Source organism: Helobdella robusta (genome assembly GCF_000326865.2).
Source record: "Helobdella robusta unplaced genomic scaffold HELROscaffold_32, whole genome shotgun sequence".
Taxonomy (NCBI): domain Eukaryota; kingdom Metazoa; phylum Annelida; class Clitellata; order Rhynchobdellida; family Glossiphoniidae; genus Helobdella; species Helobdella robusta.
In genome coordinates, this window is record NW_008704589.1 from 96,216 (window position 1) to 121,873 (window position 25,658).

Here is a 25,658-nt window from a genome sequence, read left to right on the forward strand (position 1 = left end):
TTCAACGAGTTATTTGCTCTTTAAGCGTTTATTAGTTTTATTAAAAATTATTCATTCTTTCAAAATTTTAAACGTTGAATGTTTTTTTCATTTTTTGCACAACATTTCAGTGTTGTTCTACTATTTGTGACACTGACTTGTTCATATTTGATTGATCACTAATGTTTTGGAATAAAATTGTTTCAAAACTTTTCATTAACATGGAAGGCGAGAAAAAAAAAGAAAAATGTTGGAATGGTGTATTTTTTAATCGCGTTTCTCATAATATTTTTTGAAACATTTCGAAAAACTTTATATAAAATAAACATTCAAATGGAAATTAATTGAATATGTTAAAAATTCTTTATAACAAATGAAATGTCACTGCTCATCGTTCTGAACAGCAATCGGTTGCGCGGAGTTTGTTGCTCCAGCGAACACGTGGATCACAAGGATGAATGATGAGCAGCTGACAGTCAACTGCAACCACACATCTGACAAGTGGCTAGTCGTCTGCGAGGGAAACAACTGGCTCAATCAATTCATCAACTGCTCCACGCCTAAAAGTTTGCCTTTAATTGCTTGATGATTAATGAATAATTGATAATAATTATTATTAATTTATTGATATTAATGATAATTACTTAATGATTAATGAATAATTGATAATAATTATTATTAATTTATTGATATTAATGATAATTACTTAATGATTAATGAATAATTAATAATAATTATTATTAATTTATTGATATTAATGATAATTACTTAATGATTAATGAATAATTGATAATAGTTATTAATAATTTATTGATATTAGTGATAATTACTTAATTATTAATGAATAATTGATAATAGTTATTAATAATTTATTGATATTAGTGTTAATTACTTAATTATTAATGAATAATTGATAACAGTTATTAATAATTTATTGATATTAGTGAAATTTTCCTATATCAAGAGCGTTTTGGTTTTTTATACAAAATTTAACATTTATTGTTTGTTCCACATTTTTATAATTATTTTATCCTTTTTTACTATTATTTTCATATCTAAACCAGTAATACGCTTTTCTATGGTTTAATTTAAACTTATTTGGAAATTTTCATGTAGCCAATGTACTGAAAATTCTGGTTGTTTTTTACGTTCATGATAAAATTATTTTTTATTGTCCGTTAAATATTTAACAATTCAGAAATTTATAAATTTCAAATTATGTACATTTTTTCAGAAGTATCAAAGAGAAAAAATTGTTTCCAATTAAATATTGAAGCCATTCGTCATGTTTCATTGCATTGCAAACAAATGCATGATAGATAAAAAGTCATCGAAAAAGTCAACATTCAAAATTGAATACACAGTGATATATACATTTGCAAATAGCATCAGAAGAATTTTTATGTAAAACTAATAAACCAAAAATGAAATGAAACAACGAGCTGTCGTGAAAATTTTCAACGAACCGGCATCAAACTGACGCTTGCATTACATTTCATTAGAGCGATGAACATGAACATAAATGCTGCAACGCTACGTTCGTTTATTTGCTTCATTCAACATACGACGCATTCACAAGTTCAGGAAATTTCATAACCATGCCCACAAAAATAAGCATTCAACGTGCTGAATTAATTTTTCAATGAAAATGTCCACGATTTTCTGAAATGTTGTGATATACGCTACAAATTGTGTTCAGAATTAGTTTTATTTCTAATGATTCCTTATATACGATTCATTTTAAAATTTTCAGGAGTTCCTCGACTATTTATCAGATTTTTCAACTAAGACTAAATGCCCGGATCTAGATCGGCTTCTCGTTTTCGCATACAAACCACTCCACACGTCACTTTATAATTATATAAAAAAAAAATTTTTCTGTGAACAGTCTTTCTAATGCATTGAAAATATTTTGTTTTCATGCGATGAGCACTAACATTTATAACGAAGCAAAAAGCGTTGTAAAAAATATTACATTGTTAATTATTGGCAGTAAGTTGAAATTTATAAAGAAGTCGGTTGCGATGTTTAAAATTTGATGTTATTTCATGCTCGAAGGAGGTTTGGGACAAATTCAAGTTATGAAAACGTTAAAATCTTCCCAGTGTTGTATTTAAATTTTTTAGAAAGTGTTTTTTTTTCAATATTATTATAATAAAAACTACAAAGAAACAGAACCGATAAAAGGCTATAAAAATAGTGGCAATAAAACTAATTATATTACTAACCAAACGCAAGCAAAAACTAATTAAAAGCGTCTAACTATCCATACATCCCTCCATACATCCATCCATTCATCCATCCATTCATCCATCCATACATCCATCCATTCATCCATCTATTCATAAACTATCTAGACATCAATCCATTTATTAATAAATACATCCATAAATTCATCCATTCGTCTATTTACTTATTCATTTGTTCAGAAATCCATCCATCCATCTTTCAGAAAAGCACATCTTGCGCGTAGCACAATAGAAGTGACCGGGCAGACCATGCCTGCACTGGCATTCATTCATTGAGGCAGCAATTAACGCTTAATTCAATAGATGGTCCAGTATGTTAGATATAATCTAATCACTTTCCTACTGCTTATGCTTCTACTTTTTACTACTTTTGCTGTTTCACTATCTACTTTTACTGCTGCTACTTCTACTACCACTACTTCTGCTGCTACTATTTCTGCTGCTATTAATTTCATTGCTCTACTTTTACTGCCACTACTTTTCTTGCTACTGTTTCTTTTGCTGCAACTACTTCTACTGCTGCTGCTACTACTTCTGCTGTTACTGTTACTGTTACTTTGCACGTGCAAATATTTTCATTCTTTTGTAATTGGTGGGACGTTTTTTCACCAACACAAATTATAAGGATAGTCATTTTTCATTTCAGCCATTTTTTTCAACCCATCTGCGACCAATATTATGCGTCTCAAATATATAAGTTATATAAAGCACAACATAGTGTATGCAATATATCAAGAGTTGAATTTTATACTAACATCTCATACAATGATCCGGAGCAAGTCAACCAGCTACTAACAATCGTGAACCAATCAAAATTTAATTTCACCATCGGGCACGAATGTGAAATTTCATTACCATTTTTGAATGTTTTGGTAAAGCACGACGAATTAAGATTTACAACCGCCGTACAACAATGGTTTCAAAACTTCATTCATTGAGAGAACCATTTAACGAAGACTACAACGAAATAGCAATATATTGTCGGAAAATTTTAAAATAATAATAAAAATGAGGAGGAGGTTTTCAAATGATGACAAAGCCCCACGTTGGGCGCCAATTGTCGGAAATTTTAAATTAATAAAATGATAAGATAAGGAGAAGGTTTTCAAATGATGACTAGGCTCCACGTTGGGCGCCAATTGTCGGAAAATTTTAAAATAATAAATGAATGATAAGGAGATTTTTAAACAATGATGACAAAGCCCCACGTTGGGCGCCAATTGTCGAAAAATTTATAAATGATAATAATTGAAACAACTGGTGGTGTGAGGTAATCTCCTCCTCTATCTTTCTCAGGGAATTTTTGTATGGTCCGACAATAATTTTTGTGTATATTTTTATCGTGAGTTCGACCAGTCCTGTGTGGCACTGGGCTTTTTCGAATTATATGATTTTACTGAGTAACACACGAACGCGAAAAAAAATATTCGATAACAATTTTATTAATCGACGGAAGTAAATAGAAGGAATTGAACTAATGAACTCTATAATAATGTAAATGTCAATGAACAAACTGGAATACAGGAATTAGAACTCTTCTAGTTGGGTCTTCAACTTGGATATGTTTCTTGCCGTTTAATCGTACAACCTCGACGTGTGTAACCGATGGTGATGTCGATAAAACTCCAAGAAATAAATAAAAAAAAATGAATCACAAAAACCGGAGCCTATGGAAATTGCAAGCTGCGAGTGAAACTATACCAATGAGTATAGAACCCAGCAAAGAACCCTAGGTCGACAAATAGCACAAGAAAGAAAAGAAGGAGGCGGATTGGTTTTCACAGAACCCAAGGCCTGTTTTCACTGGGCCTGTCTGTCAGTCGGTCAGTCGGTCGGTCGGTCGGTCGGTCGGTCGGCTTTCGCACAACCCTGGCCTGTTTTTACTGGGTCGTCGAGTCTGATCGGCTTTCGCACGACCAAGAGCCTGTTTTCACTGGGCCTGTCAGTCAGTCGGTCGGTCGGCTTTCGCACAAACCTGGCCCGTTTTCACTGGGCCATCGAGTCTGATCGGCTTTCGCACGACCAACACAAGACAACAAGAGTCAGAACAACACTGGAAACAAATTGTGTGACTCTAGTACGCGTGCGAAACTATGCCAATGAGCATAGAGTCTCGTACCAAATCCACTTTTGAGAACTTAAGACGTTTCTGAAACTATGCCAATGAGCATAGAATCACGTATTAAGTCTCTTAGGGACCAGAATAGGCACCGATTATTCGAAGCTGCCTCTCTAGTCAACCCAGTCCTTTAGTCTTATCACACCCTTCCTTATCAAAGCAAAATTAGATTTTGTTTCGGGTGTTTTAAAATTTCCAAGGTATGTCCAATTAATAAAAAAAACTACTAATTAAATTTTAAAATAATTTGTAGTAATTTATGACGTCATCTAAATTGCAAAACAAAAAAAAATCGTCGTCACCTATCGAGTAAATTAACTTGCACCATGCCCCCTATCGAGTGATTAAATTTCGCGTTGAAAATTTTGCAGTATTTTTAGTCAGTATTATTTCATAATTCTGACACTATTTAAAAACAACAGTGACGACGACATAATCTTATAATACAGAAATAATAAAACGGTACATAAAATAGTCGAAGTCGTCCTCAAACAAATCCCAAAAAGAAATGTTACACCAATCAGTGGTACTAATAAAATGAAAAATTCAGGATAATTGTAATAAAAATTCACAATAATTGTAAGGCATCACAATTGGTCTTATAGGACAACTGCACTCTTAATGACGATTCAAATTTGAAGCGTAATCATGTAATATATGAATTTAAATGCCTTATTGACAACTGTGCGCGTCAACAACATTCGTATATTGGTGTTACGACAACTTCACTATCAAGACGTCTCACAATGCATACACAAGAGGACCCATCAAATCTCACTTGCAATCAACACATGCAACTCCAATCACCCGCCAAATTCTTGACAACAACACAAAAATAATTTATCAAAACACCAACAAAATAAAACAAAATACATCTAAAAATTGCAGAAGCTGTCTTAATAGATATCAATAAACGCCAAATAAACATTCAACAAAGAATGATAACATCACTACCAACTCGACGCTTTAAAAATAACTTCAACAACAATGAAGAACAAAAGGAATGGCAAAAACAAAGATAAAGAAAACGATACCAGCTAATAAACTTTACTAAAGAACTTTGCATTGTTTAAAGAAACTATATAAACCAAACCTGCCATGAAGATGATTTATGAAAAATCGAAATAAGGCCTTATCTGCATGATGATCTCGGATAACAACAGTTTCATTAAACTAGCATAATGAAGTTGGATAATTCTTTTTTCAACAAATTGAACAATTCCCAATAAATTCTAATAAGGAAAATTGAAAAGAAAAACTTTAAGTTGATTGATGCCAACAATTCAGTAGAATTCCTACAATTCTGTATATGTATATATATATATATGTGTATATATATATATATATATATATATATATATATATATATGAAATATAAAAAGTCCAGTAAGTCGTAAGTCGGATGATCGGTTCATTAATTTTGAATGGATTCAGCGCGTCGTCAACACACCATGGTCATAATCACCAACATCATCATCATTATCATTACCACCATCGTCGTCATCATCATCATTATCCTCATCATCATCATCGTCGTCATTATCATTACCATCATCATCATCGTCGTTATCATTACCATCATCTTCATCATCATCATACTTCATCGCCGTCACCATCATCATCGTCATCCTCATCATCATTTTTTTCTCGAATGTAATTGCGCTTTAATGTTATCATAACTTATGAAATCAACGAGAAATTAATTTTCGATCAGTTATGAAACAACAGAGTCATCACTATTATCATTACAGCATAGTTGTACTCATCAACATCACTTTATTATTAGCAATAATCATTTCATTGGTCCAAACGAGATTGTCGTTTTTTTATACCCACACCTCCATCATATTCATCATCTTAAGTTGAATGTTAATCACCAGCTTGATCACAAGGATTATAATTAACTTCATTTTCATGTTCACTTTTCAAGCATTTAAACTGTAATAATTGCAAATGTTTTAAACGCAATTTCACGAAATGATCAAACTGATTTTAAATGTGCTTTCGTTTACGTCAAAGTCATTTGTATAAACATTGTTGGGATCACTTTCATCAAATGTTTCACTTTCAGCATTTCAAACGACCACACGGGCAACAATGTTATCATTTCATCATTTCAAATCATCATATACACTTATTGTGATTAATAACATAATATTAATCTTCTTCATCGTATTAACCACTCGCCAAATCATCGTACGTCATATTCGGAAAAAATGCTGCTGTAGATTTCGGTTGATGGGAAGCAACAAGTGGAAAATTAACTTGAATGTTGATTAATGTGATGCGACGAATCATGAGAAATTTATTAGGAAGTTTCGGTTGTTTCCCTAATTTATAGTTTTTTATTTTTTTATTTATTTTTTATAATTTTTAATAATTTCTATTTTTAATTCTTCGTGATGATGTTATTATTAATTGTTTCGCTGATACGTAAAAAAATATGATAAATAAAATTATTGGACATTTTTAAAAGTTGCTATTATGAACATCACTCATGTTTAAACAAATTTGTTGACTTGCACCAACATCAACACTTGTACGATTAAAAAGTATAAAGCTTGATGTATCAATTGATAAAATAACATTAAATTTTTCCATCTTATGCTCAAAATTTTACTCTTTCGCCGAGGCAAGCATGCCAAATATGTTCACGAAAAATACACAACGATTAAAATAAACAACGTTCGGAAAATGTATTATAAATATTTTTTTTGAATTTAAGTTTTGAGTGAATTTAAATCAGAAAGTGCAATTAATTAATTTTGAAAGGTATCCAAAACGTACAGAGTGATTGTGACTTCGTGAATCCATGCGCCAGGTTCACTCATTGCGTGTGGTAGGAGGGAATATTTCCAACCCTGGCGCTTCAACCATTACAACATTTTTTCACGCTGTCAAAATTTTTAAAAACATTTTTTTCGTTATTAAAATTCAAGTGTGAAATGATTTTATTAGACGGCTGTTGTCAGACAGGTTGTCAAGTTAACCACTGAAACTTTAAATAGTCATAGTGTATAACGTTTGATTTTTGTAAAATAGTAAAACTTAGCGTAAAATCAGCTAGTTAGTTTGTCGGTCATGTTGAGCATGATGTTTGACAAAAGTTTTCATTTAACTGAAGCTCCAGTCCCTTAGGTAAACTATAAATAATGACAAACGTCAAGTTGATCTTCTAGGGATTCTACGCACATCACATCAAACACAGCAGTACCATGCCAACAATAAAACATCTGGGCATTCAAGTTTTTTTTTTAATTTAATTTTTAATAACTCAATTATACGCTAAGTAAATTTCATCAACTCCAACAAAGCAATTAATTTAAATAAGGGTAAATTAGGGATGAAAATTCGAAGCAATTTTTCGGATGGTAGAACCACTTGTGTCTATTAACTTTTCGCTTTAGTGTTATTGCATCATGTTTGGCATGGCTGTCGATTACTGCTTTTTTTATATAGTAATGGGTAAGATGTTTGACACAGCTGTTGCTGTGACCTGGTTCAAATGCAAACATATCTCAGCCTAACACTTATAACGTACACTGTGTTTTTGTTGTTGACACCTGGAAATTATATTATTAACTAGAATAAGAGTATTTATTGCGAGAAATTTTATGTTCTTCCGTTTTGTTGTTATAGTGGCCGATATTTTTAAATTGTTGAATTTGTGAACTAAATGAATATTATTTGCATTATATATTTCGAATAGAAATGGATATCCCAAATTCTTATGTTTGCTTTCATCCATTCCGTTGCCGTGTTGTTATGACCAACATTAATACGGAAACATTTTTAAAAATAAAATTCTGTAGTGAAAAAATTTGAAGAAAAATTTATTTCATGCTCTGAGATTAATTTTATAAAAAAAAATAATCACATTTTATAATTCGTATTGACTGTGCTTGGGTTTGTGAATGTGTTTGTTGACATTTCAGATTACGAGCTGATGGGCAACGCTGATTTGAGAGAAGCTAGGAATATTCCATTGGGTATAATAACAATTTTATTCTACTTTATTTTTCATAGTGATTTTTAAGACGTAATTATTACAATTACTAACTTTCATTTTACGCAATTTGAAGTGTTCAAAGTTATAAAAATGCGATACAGTCAATTTATTTTAATCATATTAATGAAATTAGGTAACATAAATCAGGTCAAGTCATCGTCGTCATTTAAAAGATTTACTATCATCATCAGCACCTGCTTTTTTATTATCGTCATTATCATCATCTTTATAATATATCCATCATCACCATCATCATCACCATGACCACATCGTCGTCGTCGTCATCGTCATCACGATTGTTGAAAGCAAGTCAACAAACTCGTGAAGAACACTGGAATAATTGTATCAGAAGCAGCAACAACAACAACAGCAACAACAGCAGCAACAGCAGCAACAATAACAACAGCAGACCACCACCATTAACGACCTTTCACAAAAAACAACAACATCCCATCGATTTCTCAACAACTAAATATAACAACTGCACGCTTTCCACCTACATGAACACAATGCAACTTTGCGCATGGAAGTAGTAAACAAAATTTAACACACCTCACACAGCGAAGCGTACATATACGCGCACACGCACACACGCACGCACGCACATTCACATACATACGTTTGTACGCATGGATAAATAAAAAAAAAAACAATTCAAAAATCAACGATAAAAAACCCGAAACACCAAACCAACAAAAATAAAGTCTTATGCACAATTAGGCAGATGTTTGTTTGGCAGCGAACAGCCGGCACACAGCGTTATAACTTGTGCCTTTAAAGCCCATAAAGCAAACTGCATAAATACATCCGCCCCACTTCCATTTACACACACACGCACGCTCACGCACACAGACGCACGCAAAACACACAAACGCGCACACTGTGGCACACATTTTGAACGTAACAAAATGTTCAAACTGAAATGAGCCCTTATTATCATGTCACGCTAAAACCTGCTTTTAAATTAAGTACAGAATATTTACCTCAATCGATGCTAGTAGACAACCTCAGATTGTTTCTTCTACAATTGTTTCTTCAAGTGACAGAAGTGGCTACTTGCTACAGTTGCTATCTTTTTGAAATCACAACATCGCAAGAGTGCACCTGCACATGAAGTTCACGCAAGCACCCGCAGAAGAATTTTATTGAAATCAAACAATAAATCAGAAACCAACATGCATAAACAAATGCATTCGGTTGAACGTTTCAAAATAACTTGATGGAAACTTGATGAAAGTTCATTAAAATATGCTCGCCCGAATACACACCCCATCCACATAAAAACACATTACATATACACACGCACGCATATACTCAAGAAACACATACACACGCACGTACGAATACACATAAAAGACTTGTCGAACAGGCTTGTTAACAATTTTCTATCTAATCAATTTGAGAAATGCCGCTGACAACAAGACACACAAACAAATAAGAACGTACATATACGCATAATAAACACCCACACACGCACAAAACTGATACACACGCATGCACACAAACGTACAAACTCACACGAGCCCAAAAAACAAACACATGCACATAGAAAGAAACATTGACACACGTACGAACAACTTAATGAGTCTGTTCTGATACACTACAAAATTTATTACCTGAGCTATGTTAGCCAAACGAAAAAGCATAAATCATTGCCTGTGGTTCCCTGGTTCTCTGCTATCCTGGCTGGATGGCTGGCTAGATGATTGGTTGGTTGGTTGGGTGATTAGTTGGTTAGATTGTCAGGTGGTTGGCTGAACGGTTGCTGCTGTTGAGTAGGTTGTGATGGAAGCAGATGCTCACGCCGATGAAGTCGCAGCCATGACCACAAACATTAATTCGCTTGATCGATGAGGTGGACACGGATGAAGAGAAAATATTTTTTCTAATTTTTCTTCCCTCCTTACATTCTCCTTCTTTGATTGTGACGTCATGATTGATAGAGCACGGTGCCAGGGATCGAAGTTGAATGAAACGTAATTGTCACCTACTTCTCAGCACTCTCGTAATTGAAACTCTCAGAAGAAATTAAACATTTTGTTGATTGAAGTTTTCTAAATTTGGTTGGAAACAAATGTAGGAAAAACGAAATAATATACAAAAATGATTCACCATAAACAGACAAAGAGGGAAAATTAACAAAATTCTTAAAACTCCAATATAATACATGTTTGCTATCATCAAAATAAAAAAAAGAATAATCATTTTTTTTCAAATTTTAAAATTTTTCTTCTTGGAAACTTATTTTTTATTATCATCGGCAGCAGAGGTGGGTAGCATGATTTTATGGAGTTGTAACGGCTGCAGTTGCGCGCAGTTCATCTGTCATAATTCCCTGGCACGTTTCCTCAGGGAAAACGCGCTGTTAGAAAATAAGTAGAGAAGAAAAACTGCGCTTCGAATTTGGAAAACAAAAATTTACAAATAAACGTTCATGAAAAATGCATCTAAAATCATCTAAAAAAATGTAAATGTTGCTTATACAAATGATAAAATTTTACCGTTTGCTCTTGTTTTGTATTTTTTTTGTTTTCATAAAAATCGTGGACAATCCTAACTATTTTTATTTTATATAGAGGAATTTTGTGGCTTTATTGAAATTGCTTTTGGTTTTTTTAGTATATATTGGAGTGTTTTAATTTTATATCAAAGTTTTATCTGGTGCTAATGCATGTGTTATTTATTAAATGACGACTTGAAACATGTGGTTAGACACACTTCTGACTCAGTCAACTGAACTAAGCGTTATTTAACTTTTGGCTTGAGACGAAACAGGCATTCAACTAGAACAACTCAATTCAAATTTAATAAATTAAAAAAGAAAAATTTCAAATTGAATTTATTGTGACGTTTCTAGTTTGATCATTTGAAAATTAATTTGACGACATCTCGATCCAACTTCATAATCGTCAAAAAATTCAACATTTTCAAGAAAAACTGATGCTAGAAAATATTTCAATGCAAAGTCAAACGTCGCAAATTGTGTCACAATATGAGAAGAACTGACACTAAGAAAAGAGCACAACTGCTACCACCGCACACAGCCATTAATCAAATTTAAACATTTCAGAGACGCCAAACAAGCAATGAATGCTTTTTTTGAAAACAGCAACCTCAGTGTCTTTGTAATGTAGCCTCTGGCATATTCACCATCGTCCGCAGTGCATAATTGAATTTTACGATGATTCGGGTCTGACCTAGCGTGCCTTCGAATCGAGGACGCTTTAAATCAGAGTTTTCGTTAAACCAATCCTAACGTACAAAACAATTTGCCAAATAATTGCGTCAACGTTGTTAAATCATTTATATCTTGATTTCAATTATTTCTGCCGTTAAGTCATTCTTTCAGTAACTTAATTTTTACTGATCTAACAATTACGTAAACTACATTTAGTTAGTAATTACACACGCCAGCCAGCATTGCATTAATTCTTGAAGAAGAGAAAAAAGTATTGTACTACTGAGAAGAGAACCAACATACCTACCCTGCTGCTAATAATACCACCACATCAAACACATTTTTCCATTCAATTTATGCACATTTGTACCAAACATTTCTCAGAGTTTCGAACATACCGCGACAGCACAATTATTTCACTTTTAACAAAGATTTTTTTAATTAAACATCGCAAAGATATGCAAGAACATTCAGATGAAGCAAATAACATTCATATCTCATCTCATCGAAAACCGTCACAATCGTTCACTTAAACAAAACAACTACATGAGACGTACAAAAATATACAACAAACAACGACGTACACAATATTACACAGTAACACTGCAATAACAGCATAAAAATTACTAAACAACAACCTATACAACAACACAACAAAACAACAGCAAAACAATGTAAAACAATGCAACAACAACAACGACAAACACAGTACCATAACAACTCGACATCACAATAACAACAACACAACACAACAACACCTCTCAGGTCTCATGCTGGCCATCTCAACTGGAGTCATAATCGGGATCAGTCTGGGCTTCTTTTTCCTCACCCTCGTCTGCTTGTGTAGGAGGAGGTTTGTGCATAATGATGATGATGATGACGACGATGAAGATTTGATGATAAAAATGATGAGGATGATGATGATAAGAAGGATAGTGATAAGAATGATATAGATAGTGACGTGTTGAACTACGAAACAAACGAACGAACAAACTCAGGATGGAGAAGCGCCGTTACAACAACGTGAAAGGCACTGCAGATCAACCGGACGACAACATCTACAAACTGGTCGACTACCACTCAGTTCCTCCCCCACCACCACCCCAGCCACAGCCAATGCTACTATCTTCATCATCATCATCTCTTCATCAGCATCATCATCCTCATTCTCTTTATCATCATCATCATCATCGTTGCTGCCAAGAAATCGCCAACCCTTCACCGCCACAGACAGTTAATCACGTGATACCCCAATTTGTTGACGTCATACCTCACTCGACCAATAGGCTTTCAGATTTGCAAATGACTTCAGCGTTGCAGTATTCCAGATCGCGAAACAATAGCAACGCCGCTATAAATAACTTGGCAGCTGAAACAGTAGAAATGACGTCACGAGGGGGCAGCGTCAGTTTGGGGAGAACGTCGAGTGTTTGTAGTGGAAGCAGCAGTAGCGTCGTTGGAGTGGCTTGCAGTGGCTGCCGATTAAAAACATATCTTCGAGAATGTTCGGTTGGCAGGCGAGTTGAACAATGTGCCAACGTTATTGAGAATCCTGATAACATGAACAACATCAACAACGACATGTGCAGCAGCAAGAGCAGCGATGGCAACAACCACAGTCAAATAAATAATGTAAGTATCAATAAAAACAGAAGCTACAACAAAACATGCAGTGCCGGTCTGAACAATATCATCAACAGTATTAATTTCAAAATCTCTAACGGTAATAATAACTCCAACTTTGATAACGTTAGCAACGAAAATGATATTATAAACAACAATATCAGCAACAATATTAACAACTATGACAAAACTAACAACAAGGACAACGGCATCAACAACATGAGTTGCTACAGCCTCGCTAACTTCAACAGATCCGATGCGGCAAACATCGTAAAGATTGGCGAGGACGCAGCAACGAGATGCAATAGGAAAAACAGTTGCAGCAGCAACAACAACAACCGAAACAACAACAACAACCGAAACAACAACAACAACAACATCAACAATAACAGCAACAACAATGACAACTCTACTGCACTGTATGCGAAAATAAACAAAGTAAATAAAGACACGAAACAAAATAACAACCCTTCAATTGAAGAATTGTCTTCATTCAGTATAAACCTCAACCAACAATTACCACACATACATCAAAAACAACAACAGAATCCACAGCCGCAACAACAACAACCGCAGCAAAAGTGTGTCGAGGACAACGTAAATTGCGTTCGCTGTAGTGGTTCCTGCTGTAAGATGTGCATGATGGAGAGGGTTGATCTCTCTTGGAAGAGTGTCGAGCGTTTGAATTGAATGCAACGTTATGCTTGTTTGTTCGTTTGCTTCGTTGCTTGTTTGATTGTTGTTTGTCTGTTGTTTGTTTGTCTGTTTGTGTGTTGTTTGTTTAATTTTTTGGCACTTGTTGTTTGTTTGTTGTTTGTTAGTTGTTTGGTGTTTTTGTTGTTGTATTAGAAAGTTTTTTTATTTTTTTTTCCGTTTACGCACTTACTTTCGCTTATCATTAACAATAAGGATTTTGAGGCTTTCCTGTTGTAAGAATGTTGCAGTGTTGTTCTCCTTAAAATTGGTTCAAGCCGCCAAGACGAAGGTTTGAAGTATTTACTGTATTGCAATGTTTGATTCTGATTTTCAGTTTCAAATACATCATTTTTGTTGTATTTGATGTTCTTCAAAAAATCTTGAAAAGTGCTCCGAATTTTTGAATTTATCTTTGCTGTTTTGCTCATTTCAAGGTTTGTATGTTAAAATATACATTTCATTGTGAAAATAATGTTGCCAACGCACGTGCAAATTGTTTTCAGGCTAAAAATATCTACACCTATTGTATGCAGTGCTGCTGTTGTTGGATTGTGTTTTTGTTGGATTATGTTTAATGCTGTTTGTTTTACAGTGTGGTTTTGGAATAGTTGTGGAGTCGTATTTGATAATTTGTTTTGGTTTTGATATTACGTCATTGTTATACATAGTATATACAGTTTATTGTGTATATTGTATATTTTTATTAGGCATTTTTTAATCATTCATTTTGTTTCATTGTTTGGTTTGTTGGTTTTGTCGTCGTAAAAGGTTCTTTTTTTTCGTTTACGTTCATTTTTTTACAATATCGATAGTGTCATCCGTTCACTACATTTGAAAAATGGTGAAGCGAACAAATCGGCAAAACTAAAATGTGATAGTTGACAGATAAAAACTGCTATCTTAGTTATACTTAATCAATTATTTAAGTAATTACTCAATTAAGATACTGATACAAAATGTGATAAGGATCCCAGCAAAATTAAAAGTTATTATAAATAAAATGCATTGTTAAAAAAGATTATAAATTTTAGATTTTATCTAGCATTAATGCAGTAAAAAAATAGTTTACACAATCGATAATTTTGAATAAAGCATTTCATGCATTAAAACTACATTTAATCACACGAAAGCATTCTTAGTATTCAAGAGGCATTTTACATTACGTACAGATCACACAAGTCAAGTGTCAACTACAGCAATAGACGTTACAAAATGTTTCAAAAATAATGATGACAAAACTTAACCCACTATCTGCCATCTCTCGATATGTCTACCATTTTCAATTTCCCACTCACCATTTTCTAAAAAAATTGTGTTTAGTCTTTGTAATTCATAATCATACATCACAAAATACAAACGCCAAACTTTTATTTTTTTATTGAATACATTAACTTATTTAACAATTTTTTTCATGATTTAAATCTTTAGCAAATGGAAAATAACTTTGAAATCGTTTTAAGCCCGGTTGGATTATTTTTTTATTTACGGCATTCGTTGCATTAATTTGTTGGGATTTTATTCTCGCCAAAAAATATATCGTTAAGACTTAATAATATGAATAGTTTATAGGGTTTGTGTTCTATGTTAAATATAAAATAACAGCAACCAAAATGAAATATTTTCATTTCTTTAAATATTATTTACCAGAAACTCACATGCAATATAAACAATTTCATTCGCGTTATAAATTTTTATGAATTTTAGATTTTAATGATCTTCCTAATTCAAAAGTTGAAACTTCAACTTTTTTTTACAATGTACGTTTGTTAAATTTTAATAAAATTACTATTGGTTTTATTTCAAAAATGTGTTTAAGTGTGTCAACATAAACATACAATATCATGTATTAACCATGTGTATAAATAAAGAAGATTGTTCAAGTCTGTAACGATGTTATTAATTGTTGAAGGAATGTCACAGTAATGTTAATTAGGTTATTTGGTACCCCTAAATACATGCCATTAATATGAATTCATCAAACGATATCAATGATAACACCATGGCAATAATGTATGAAAAGAAGAACGTATATATACATAGGTACTCGTTTATAAAGGGTATTTTTTTAAATCAGAACTTTTGTTTCTCTCCTTTTTTAAATCTTCTAACAAAAATTTCAATATATATTTCTTGCTTGTTACATTTAAACTCTATCGAATGTTCGTTTGGTTTTTTTAAATTATTTTTTTTGAATAAATTATATGAACCAGTTTTCATTTATTAAATTTTAACTCTGTTCTTTTGTATTGATGAGATTTAAAAACTACTTGGTATTTTAAAACATTTTTCACAAAAATTCAAAAAAATCTCAAATAATAACTAAACTGTTGTCTATCGCAAAGCAATTTGGTTGGAGGACTGCTATATGATAATCATAAAAACCCATCTATTGACTTTATTTCCTATAGACAGAAATGTTTGTATTCTGCTAAATGAAATAATTAAGAGTTGGTCTCAACGAAAAGGAAAAGTTATACAGAAACAAAAAAAGATTTTATTGAGTGGAATGAAATAAATGTCTAAATCTCATCTGTTAATTCCAAGTGAAAAATATTTCTAGTGAGGAAACAAACTTAGCGCTAGAACATTAACAAGAAATTTGCTGCGAATAATATAACAAAACATACTGTTTTTAACTTTAAACCAAACTATAACTTAGTAACTACATACATTTGTACGATTGAAATTTAACATAACCCTAACATCGAAACATATTTCACACAAACACTATGAAGTCAAGAGGTGTTGCATGTGGTTTGGAAAATTTTGGCACAATAATCTGGCAGTTGGCACTTTGTTTTCTTCTAGCCTGGACCTTGGTCTTTCTCGTGCTCATCAAAAGAATCACATCGCTGGACAAAGTTGTTTACGTGACATCCATCTTTCTACACCTCCTACTCGTTCTGATGCTGGTCCGTGGTGTAACCTTACCTAAGGCCTCTATTGAAATTAAGCTCTACAGGCTTCTACCTTTTGGAGAAGCCATTGGCTGGTTGATAGTAATATTCTGTCTCATGTTCATTCCTTTCTGCACCATTTATTACAGGAAACAAGATTTATATAAAGGTGGTATTGTATATAATTATTTTAAACCTTTTATTTAAATTTGTTTCTGTGAACTACGCTGTTTCAGTAAAATGAATAATAGATTGTTGTATTCTGTGAAAGGCGATTGAATGTAATGAATTTAATGATAAATTCTGACACCACACCTCACAATAAATAGTACAACCTAAATAAATAGCGTTATTTATTTGTTTCAAGTATAAACGCATTTTTTAAAATATAAATTGATAATTAAAATGTAAATAAATATTTAAAATATGAATAAATCATTAAGGCATTCAGTCGGAGCCAACGCGGGGTCCAGCGAAAACATATGACAGAACAGACAGGTACAAAGTCACATGATACTCGAAAACTTAATACATCCAAAAAACATGGCGATAATAATGAATCAAGGAAACACTGACAGCAACACAACATACGACGTACAAAACTTTGAGGCAACCGACAAAGACTTTGGATCGAGTGATGATGAAATCACCAGCGTTTCATATAACCAACGTTTCGTGTAACAATGCAGACCATTGTCTGTCTTCCATGGTTAAGATGCCTGGCAGTATCTTACTCATCTACGTTTATGAGCACGTAATATGTTTGTAGTTCAATTGATTATTGGTTAACATTTTTTCCGGCAAAACAATTACTTTTACTGACGTAAATCCGCCACTGTTTGAAACTGATGTGATAGAAAAATCATTTGCAATGTAACGCTTGAAATAGATGAAACATCAATATTAAATTGAACAACATTCGTATCTCAGGCATAATTTTAGTTGCAAATGATAATTGCCTGACACCTTTCTGAAATGATTTACGCTTCTGACAGAGAACTGTAAAAATATTCATCTAAATTTAATTAGGTACAATAAATATTTGTCAGATCGACAATATCTACATATCTACAAATATTTGCAAGCATTTTTCATGAAAAAAATTCAAAGGATGAAAAGAAAAGATGACATTTGAATTATTATTCTGCAGTGAAATGAAAAAATCAAAATGACTAGCAAAATGAATCAAATTAATCTCTTTGTGACCTAATTTAAACATCCGACGTAACCATAACACCAACGTATTGACAATCAAATGGATATGTGCCATCGGCAGGTAACCATTTCAATAATTGGCAGTCATCGTAAGTGAGAGCATCAACGCAAGGGTAATTCTGCTTTTCTGCTCCATTGTTATTATTAGCATTCCTGTCTTGCATCGATGATAAACTTGAATCATTTGAAGTTTTTTTCTCATTCAAGAGCTTGGCCAGATTAATTTTTTGAACAAATGTATTCCACTTATTTTGATGAAAGGTGTAAAGGCAGTTGTTGATGGTGATGAATGGTGAATTCCAAACAGGCGACTTCAGCTTCACCACGGATGACCACTGATCACTTTCCGCATCATACATCTCTCCATCCTTTGTTGATTGAATTATTTTTTTAAAATTGAAATTAATGCTCAAATGCTTAGAATAAAATTACACAACTTACTTATTTACTTAATAATAAACAACAAAATGTATGAAAGCAGTGACAACGACAAAATTCAGCATACAAACCGTTGCCTCATAAAATTCATCAAATGGCTCCATATCAGGGTGTTTGAATTGACCTCCAACGACGAAAATTTTATATCCCACGCTTGTCATGACATGGCAACAACGCGCCGTCAACATGGGAGCCCTCGAGAACCTTTTGTTGTAAGAAGGGTCATACTGGTATTCTATAAATTCTACCGAATGTTTGGCGTTAATTTGTTTGTAGTTCGTTTTTTCGATTTTTCTCACTAAAGTTCACTCACTCACTAACTTTAGTGAGAAAAATCGAAAAAACGAGTTTACAACGTTTATAAATATATATATATATATATATATATATATATATATATATATATATATTTATATATATTTAGGTAAAAGACCACAACTTTTACAATATTCTATGAATTCTACCGAATGTTCGATGTTAATATGTTTGTAGTTCGTTTTTTCGATTATATATATATATCTATATATATATATATATATATATATATATATATATATTATGATATATATATGTATATATAAAGTGTATAACTATTGATGTATCATTCCAACATATATATATATGTATATATATATAATATATATACATATATATATTATTAAATGAAAATTTATAAATCGCTTTTTTATAAAATCTCAAAAGCGCCTACAATAAGTGCAAGAAAAAATAAACAAGAAAAAAGAAAGAAAGTTATATATATATATATATATATATATATATATTGTATATATATATATATATATATATATATATATATGTATATATATATAAATAAATATTCGTGAAATTAATTATAATTTGAGCAAGAATTTTACAGTTGAAATTGAATTAGATGCCTCTATCATGATATAATAAATAAAAAATAAAATGAAATAATCAGACCTGATACATGTTCGAGAGCTAGAGGTAAAGGTTCCACCATATGCCATCGGTTTTCGCTCGGTATGTATTTTTCAACTGTTGGAATTTCTACGAGGTCATATGTGGTACCAGCAACTGCATAAAGATGACCATCTAGTCCTCCCAGGTAGAAATTAAGCCTCTGAATATGCATGCTGCAACACTGAATATTTGAGATGATAATTGTTTGTAGAAAAATTAATCATTTGTTAAGTTAATATTGAAATGTTTAATATTAAATGGATATATATATATATATATATATATATATAAATATATATATATATATATATATATATATATATATATATATGTATGCAGTATTGTATGAATTCTACTGAATTTTTGGCATTAATCAATTTAAAGTTTGTTTGTTTGTTTTTTCAATATTCCTTATTAGAATTTTCTGGAAATCGTTTAATTTATTGAAAATAGAATTACCCAAGTTCATCATGAAAATTTAATAAAACTGTTCTTATCGAAATTCATCTTGCAGATAAGGCTTTATTTCGATTTTTCATAGATCATATTCAGTATAGGTTGATTTATATAGTTTCTTTAAACAGAACAAAGTTCATTAACCAGAGCATAGTTCTTTCACAAAGTTAATAGTTGGTGTCGTATTTTTCATCCTTGTTGTTGTCATTTCTATGTTCTTAGCTGTTATTGAAGTTTGTAATCAGGCGTCGAGTTAGTAAAGATGTTATTATTCTTTGTTAGATGTTTATTTTGTGTTTGTTTGTTGTCAGCTTCTGCAATTTTTAGATGCATTGTGTTGGTGTTTGGATAAATTATTTTTGTGTTGTTGTCAAGAATTTGGCGGGTTATTGGAGTTGCATGTGTTGATTGCAAGTGAGATTTGATAGCTATGTATGCATTGTGAAACGTCTCGATAGTGAAGTGGTTGAAGTGGTCTTAACACCATTATACTAATGTTGTTGACTCGCACAGTCAATGATAGACTCAGTAGAATTCATACGAAACTATATATATATATATATATATATATATATATTTATAACAATGAATAATGATGTATAGTAGAAGTTGCATTTAAGGCGTGTCAAAGAATGAATTCTATACGGCATATTTTTTAATTGAATAGAGATAAATAAATAGGAAAATAAAGAATTATTAATCATTTTAGGTAATCATTCTACTGAGCATCATTCTTATAAAGTCAGTCAATTAGAACCTTACAATAGTTATTGAAAAGAATCAATAATTCTATTCAATTTCACGGCACAGTTAGAGAGTATATGTTCATAGAAATTGCTAACCTTAGACCAGACTTTAGTTACCGGATTGTACGAATGAACTGCACTATTGATATAAGGCATAAACCATTTTTCTTCGACCAGATACAAACAGTTGTCAAGTACACAGGCCCTAATATGAGATAATACCAAATGTGGTTCCTGCCTCCATGTTGGATTTATCACGGTGGCTGATGGCCCAGTTCTGTCACTGATGTTCTTGCAAGTTTCAACAAAATCATAAACTGGCAAAAAATTATAACAATTTGAATCCACGTCCTGAAATAAAAATAAAAAAACGGATGAAAATTTATGGAAGTAATAACGAAGAAATTTCAATTTATACCCCATACGTTCCAATCACAAAAAGCGAACCAACTGTACGAGAAATGTTTGAATCATTGTCTTTATCATAGTTAATATTTAAATTCAGATCATGAAGTATGGCAGTACATTTCTGTATCTCAGTTGGTGTCATTAGACTGTACCTCACTTCAGTCAACAATTTTTCTGTAAAACATTTTCTTGACTGGTCCTCCAAAATCCATTTGATTATGAAATTGAAAACATCCATCTCGCTCCCTACAAAGCGAAACATTTCTTCAGGTGATAATAACATTTTAGAGTTTTCTGAGAGTTCTTTGACATTTTTTAACATATATTTAATAACCTTTTCGACCACCTGGTTAATTAAAACGTATTTGTCTGCTATGTCCAAAATATGAATACATGTTGACTTGTTCAAATGTTTCATTAACAAATCAATGTAGCTATCAATCATATCATTGATTAGTAAATAGTAAGCACCATCCAACCCTGCTTCTACTTCACTCAACGACTTCAGGCTTTCCATCTCGTTGCTTGACAACTTTGATAAACAATTCCTTACTTCTATTAAGGATTCATTCGTTAAACATTTCAACGAAAGCTCTCTACAATTAGCATCTTTCATTTCGCTTTTTAATAATTTTTGAAAATAACCACTGGTCTGATGAAAAATGTTTCTCTCAACTTGATGACGACCACCTGTTTTTGAAATTAATACAATTTGTTTTGCTGTTGACCCATCTTTATTTTCTAAGTCGTCTTCATTTTTCTTCATTTTCAATTCTATCAAACTTTGCAATAATTATAAATTCAGATTATACAATTACAGTACAACTGCAATAAAGTATACGCTACTGTATATGCTTACCATGTACGGATACTCTATTTTCATCCGAAATATTAATTATCGACTTGGATATCTTTTAAGCTAATTTCACTTCTTTCCGCTTTATATATATTAACCTTCATTCACTGATTTCACAACCTCCATAGATATATTTGTTTTCGTATTTAACTGTGATAATTTTTCTAGGTTTTTCTTCATTTACTAAACGCTCAGGTGTAACGGGTTCGATATTAACTAAACGCAACGACAGATATGTTATTAATCCTCCTTTATTAAAATCTAACTAAATAATTAATCGAATAAATCAAATTAACGAAAATGCAACGATACAATAACCAACTTTACTAACGTCGACTCCGGCACAAGAGCCGCAGAAAAGAAAGAGAGCATTAACTTATTTGCGCAGGTTATTTATAGACTTGCACGGTGCTCTCTCCTAGGTAAGCGCTTGTACTTTGGTCTAGTAACCAACCCACGTGACCATACGGCGCTCTCCCCTAGGTAGGCACGCGTGCTTTGTGCTAGTAACTAGACCACGTGACCATGTAATGGAACCATTTCCATTACACTCAGGTATATATGTTTCACTATATATTGTTATAAATACAGCGCTCCATAATTATGACAATAATTATCTATGGTACGCCGTATTGTAAAGCTCAAGGGGTCGGTTATTACATTGTTGTCAGAAGTGGGATTCCGAAGAGACGAGAAGATGTCGAAAAGAAAAGCTACAGAGGCTGATCAGGTCACCCGTTCGAGCAGCACTCAATGGACAACAGACATACAGAAAAACGAACAAGGTTCAAATTATAGCAACAGGAATTCGTTCGCATTCGACATGCAACCATTCATGCAGCTGTTCGATAAAATGATGCAAATGATGATTGCCAAAATGGATGCCAAAATGGAAGAACAATCGACAGAAATAAAAGATGAAATAAAATTTTTGGGGTCGAATTACGAGCGGCCAATGAGGGAATATCATCTAGCAAAGAAGCAATCGAAGAGACTTTAACTTAAACGACTGCACAAGAGTCGGAAATTATTATTCCAGCGAACTCACCTGCGGATGATGTCGATTGCAACGCACGTGAAATTGGCGAAGCACGTGTAAGCTGTGATGCACGTGGTATCTGCGAAGCACGTGTTAACTGTGATGCACGTGCTATCTGCGAAGCACGTGACTACTGCAATGCACGTGTTGACGTAATTCAGGTAATGGAGCTATGAAAAAATATATTTGCACAAACACATGGTAAACACATACACACACATACGCACATTCTTTCATTAGAAATTTGCTGAATATTTATAAATTACAATTTGTTATTGTCATTTTGATACTTTTTAGAGATTTTGGAATTTAATTTGTTTGATAATTAACTGTAGATAATTTTGTTTTTTTCAATTTTTTCTTTCGTTTTCAAATTTTTGAAGGGAAAACGAAGGAAAACGTGATAATGAGTTAAAAAATAAAGAATTTAAATTTTAAGAAAGTTTATCGTAAATGGAAAAACGGGAACGAATCGGGAATGACAAATAAATTGGGAGGGAACTGGGAACAAAAAATAATTTCTGCTCAAAGCCAGTCCGAATTGGTTGATTGCGTGTTGCAACCACATAATAAATACATTCACTCGTTAAAAATCGCGAGCAAAAGTTAAATAAAACTACGTGTTCGACTTTTAGAATCTTGCTAAAATTGAATAAAACCACGTACTTAAGTTAAAATCGCGGATTTTTCGTGAAACGAATTTTCCTTAACCATCTACCTGCATCATATCTTACCGTCACTCAAATATTCAAGACACTCTAATCAAGACTGTCCAAGAAAAAAGGAAAATAACAACAACCACGTCATCCATCCTCTACTAACATCATTCAAAACAACTACATACAACCTTCGTCAAACGTAAACTTAACAAATAAGTCGTCTTTCAATCAACATAATCATGACAAACACTTAACTTATTTACTTAATCAATAACTAATCAATTAATTAATTATTTTTTTTGTTCGTTCATTCAAATTATTGCTTTATATAGGCCGTGCTTACAATGCTTCAAATTCTTACTCCTTAAACATTATTTTCCCTTATCAAACACATAACTTACGCACTAAGTCATTAACTAGTCACGTAATTATTTTATTCATTCGTTTTTAAATTATTATTCCATTTTCTATGCTTCTCAATTACTACTTATACTACAAATGCTACTACAACAATTTCTACTAGTACTACTACAACTACAACTACAGCTACTACTATTACTACTATAGCCACCACTACTACTACAACTACTGCGATATATTTCTTTTATGCTGGTCAACATTCTTATCTGGCAAAAATGATTGTAACATGATTGTCCGCAAATGAAGATGCCAGTCACGTGACATCCAAGATGGCCTCTCATTGGTTTGTCGGTTGCCATGGAGATCTTATTAGCAACTGGTCTCTACGAAGATTCGCTCGTACGCCATCATTACGACTACCGCTATGATGTCGACTTCATTAGATTTCATTTTTTTATTTAAATTTTTTATTAGATTTTATTTGAATTTTCAATTCAAATAAAAAGATAATAAAAATTTTATCCTATATGAAATTATTTCATTAGTAATTAAACTATTTTATACATGCGTGTATTAACCAGATTAAATCTAGACAGATGAATAATAGGTACAAATAGATAACGAACATTTTTGCCCAGCGAATTAGCAGGATTTTTAAAAACTTAATTTCAGCAAAAAAATTTCTCGTTTCGTTTGGAACCAATTTGAAATCATTAATTATTTTCTCATTAGCTGAAGAAAAAAAAATTCAGAGGGAGTTGAGCTATAAATTGAATTCTATGGCTGAACTGCAATCTTCATTATCGTGTAATTTGTGGGATATTTTATTTCACAAATTATTTGAATTGAGATATACTATAAATTTATTCAATTAAATTTAGATTTGTTTATTTCATTTCAAAATTTTCTCAATTCGAAACAAAGTGAATTACGAAAATAGATTAAGGTAAATTCATTTTTTAATCGTATTTTTAGTTTTGTACAGTTATCTGTAATACAAATTGTCATCAAAATTGCAATTGATGTGGGCTTTGAAAGCTGGCTGGTGTAGGTTAGGATCTGGAGGTGTGCGTTGGGACGCCACCATATATTATAACGCTGCAGCAGATAGGAAGACCTGCATTGTTAATTGAAAATTCTCCATTGTGCATGGCTAATTTCTCACTTCCATGTTCGTTTGTGTGTGGGTGTGCTTTTTATATGATATATACTTTATTTCCCAACCTGAGTTAATTCATTGCAATCATACATAAGCACGACTAATTGTTGCACACAATCAGGCATGGGAAATTTTTAAATATATAAGTTTGCTTTCGAGGACTTCATTTACTTATCTAAAATAGAATTTCCAAATAGGCGAATAAAGAACATAGTAATAAAAAAAATCAATTAAAACAATATGACATATTACGGAAATCATTAATAAATGAATAACCAACCTAAAATAGAAAAAATCAAATTCCAGGTACAAATACCAAACTATTAACACACAATAATAAAACTGACCACGTGTTAAAAATTTATATAGGATCGTAAAAGTCACGCTATAAGCAAAGAATAGAAAATCAAAGAATACTTAATCATAGGTAATTATATGAAATATAATTTACAAATATTATAAAGATGATGTTACACAAATATGTTCAAGGTATTAAACAGTGCAACAGCAGAGCAATGCAACAAATAAACTAAACGAAAGCCAACAGAGAAAACGTAAAATGAGCGATAAGCGGACTCATTCATTAAGGATGAAGTCAGTGCTTGCAATAAACATCAGTTCAAATACACA

The 25,658-nt window shown here is 32.2% G+C and overlaps 2 protein-coding genes across 2 annotated transcripts; one reads left to right on the forward strand and one right to left on the reverse strand.

Moving 5' to 3' along the window:
• Positions 1-16,606: 16,606 nt before the first annotated feature.
• HELRODRAFT_137289 (hypothetical protein) lies at positions 16,607-16,825 on the forward strand (the record flags this gene model as incomplete). The annotated part of the gene is made up of 1 exon (XM_009022466.1): positions 16,607-16,825. A coding segment is annotated over one exon (219 nt), but the record flags the coding sequence as incomplete, so codon positions are not given.
• Positions 16,826-17,961: 1,136 nt separating this feature from the next.
• HELRODRAFT_175027 (hypothetical protein) lies at positions 17,962-21,721 on the reverse strand (the record flags this gene model as incomplete). The annotated part of the gene is made up of 5 exons (XM_009022467.1): positions 17,962-18,333; positions 18,475-18,647; positions 19,346-19,526; positions 20,644-20,898; positions 20,999-21,721. The coding sequence occupies 5 exons, from the start codon at positions 21,719-21,721 to the stop codon at positions 17,962-17,964; spliced, it is 1,704 nt and encodes a 567-aa protein (XP_009020715.1).
• Between the last annotated feature and the right edge of the window lie 3,937 nt (positions 21,722-25,658).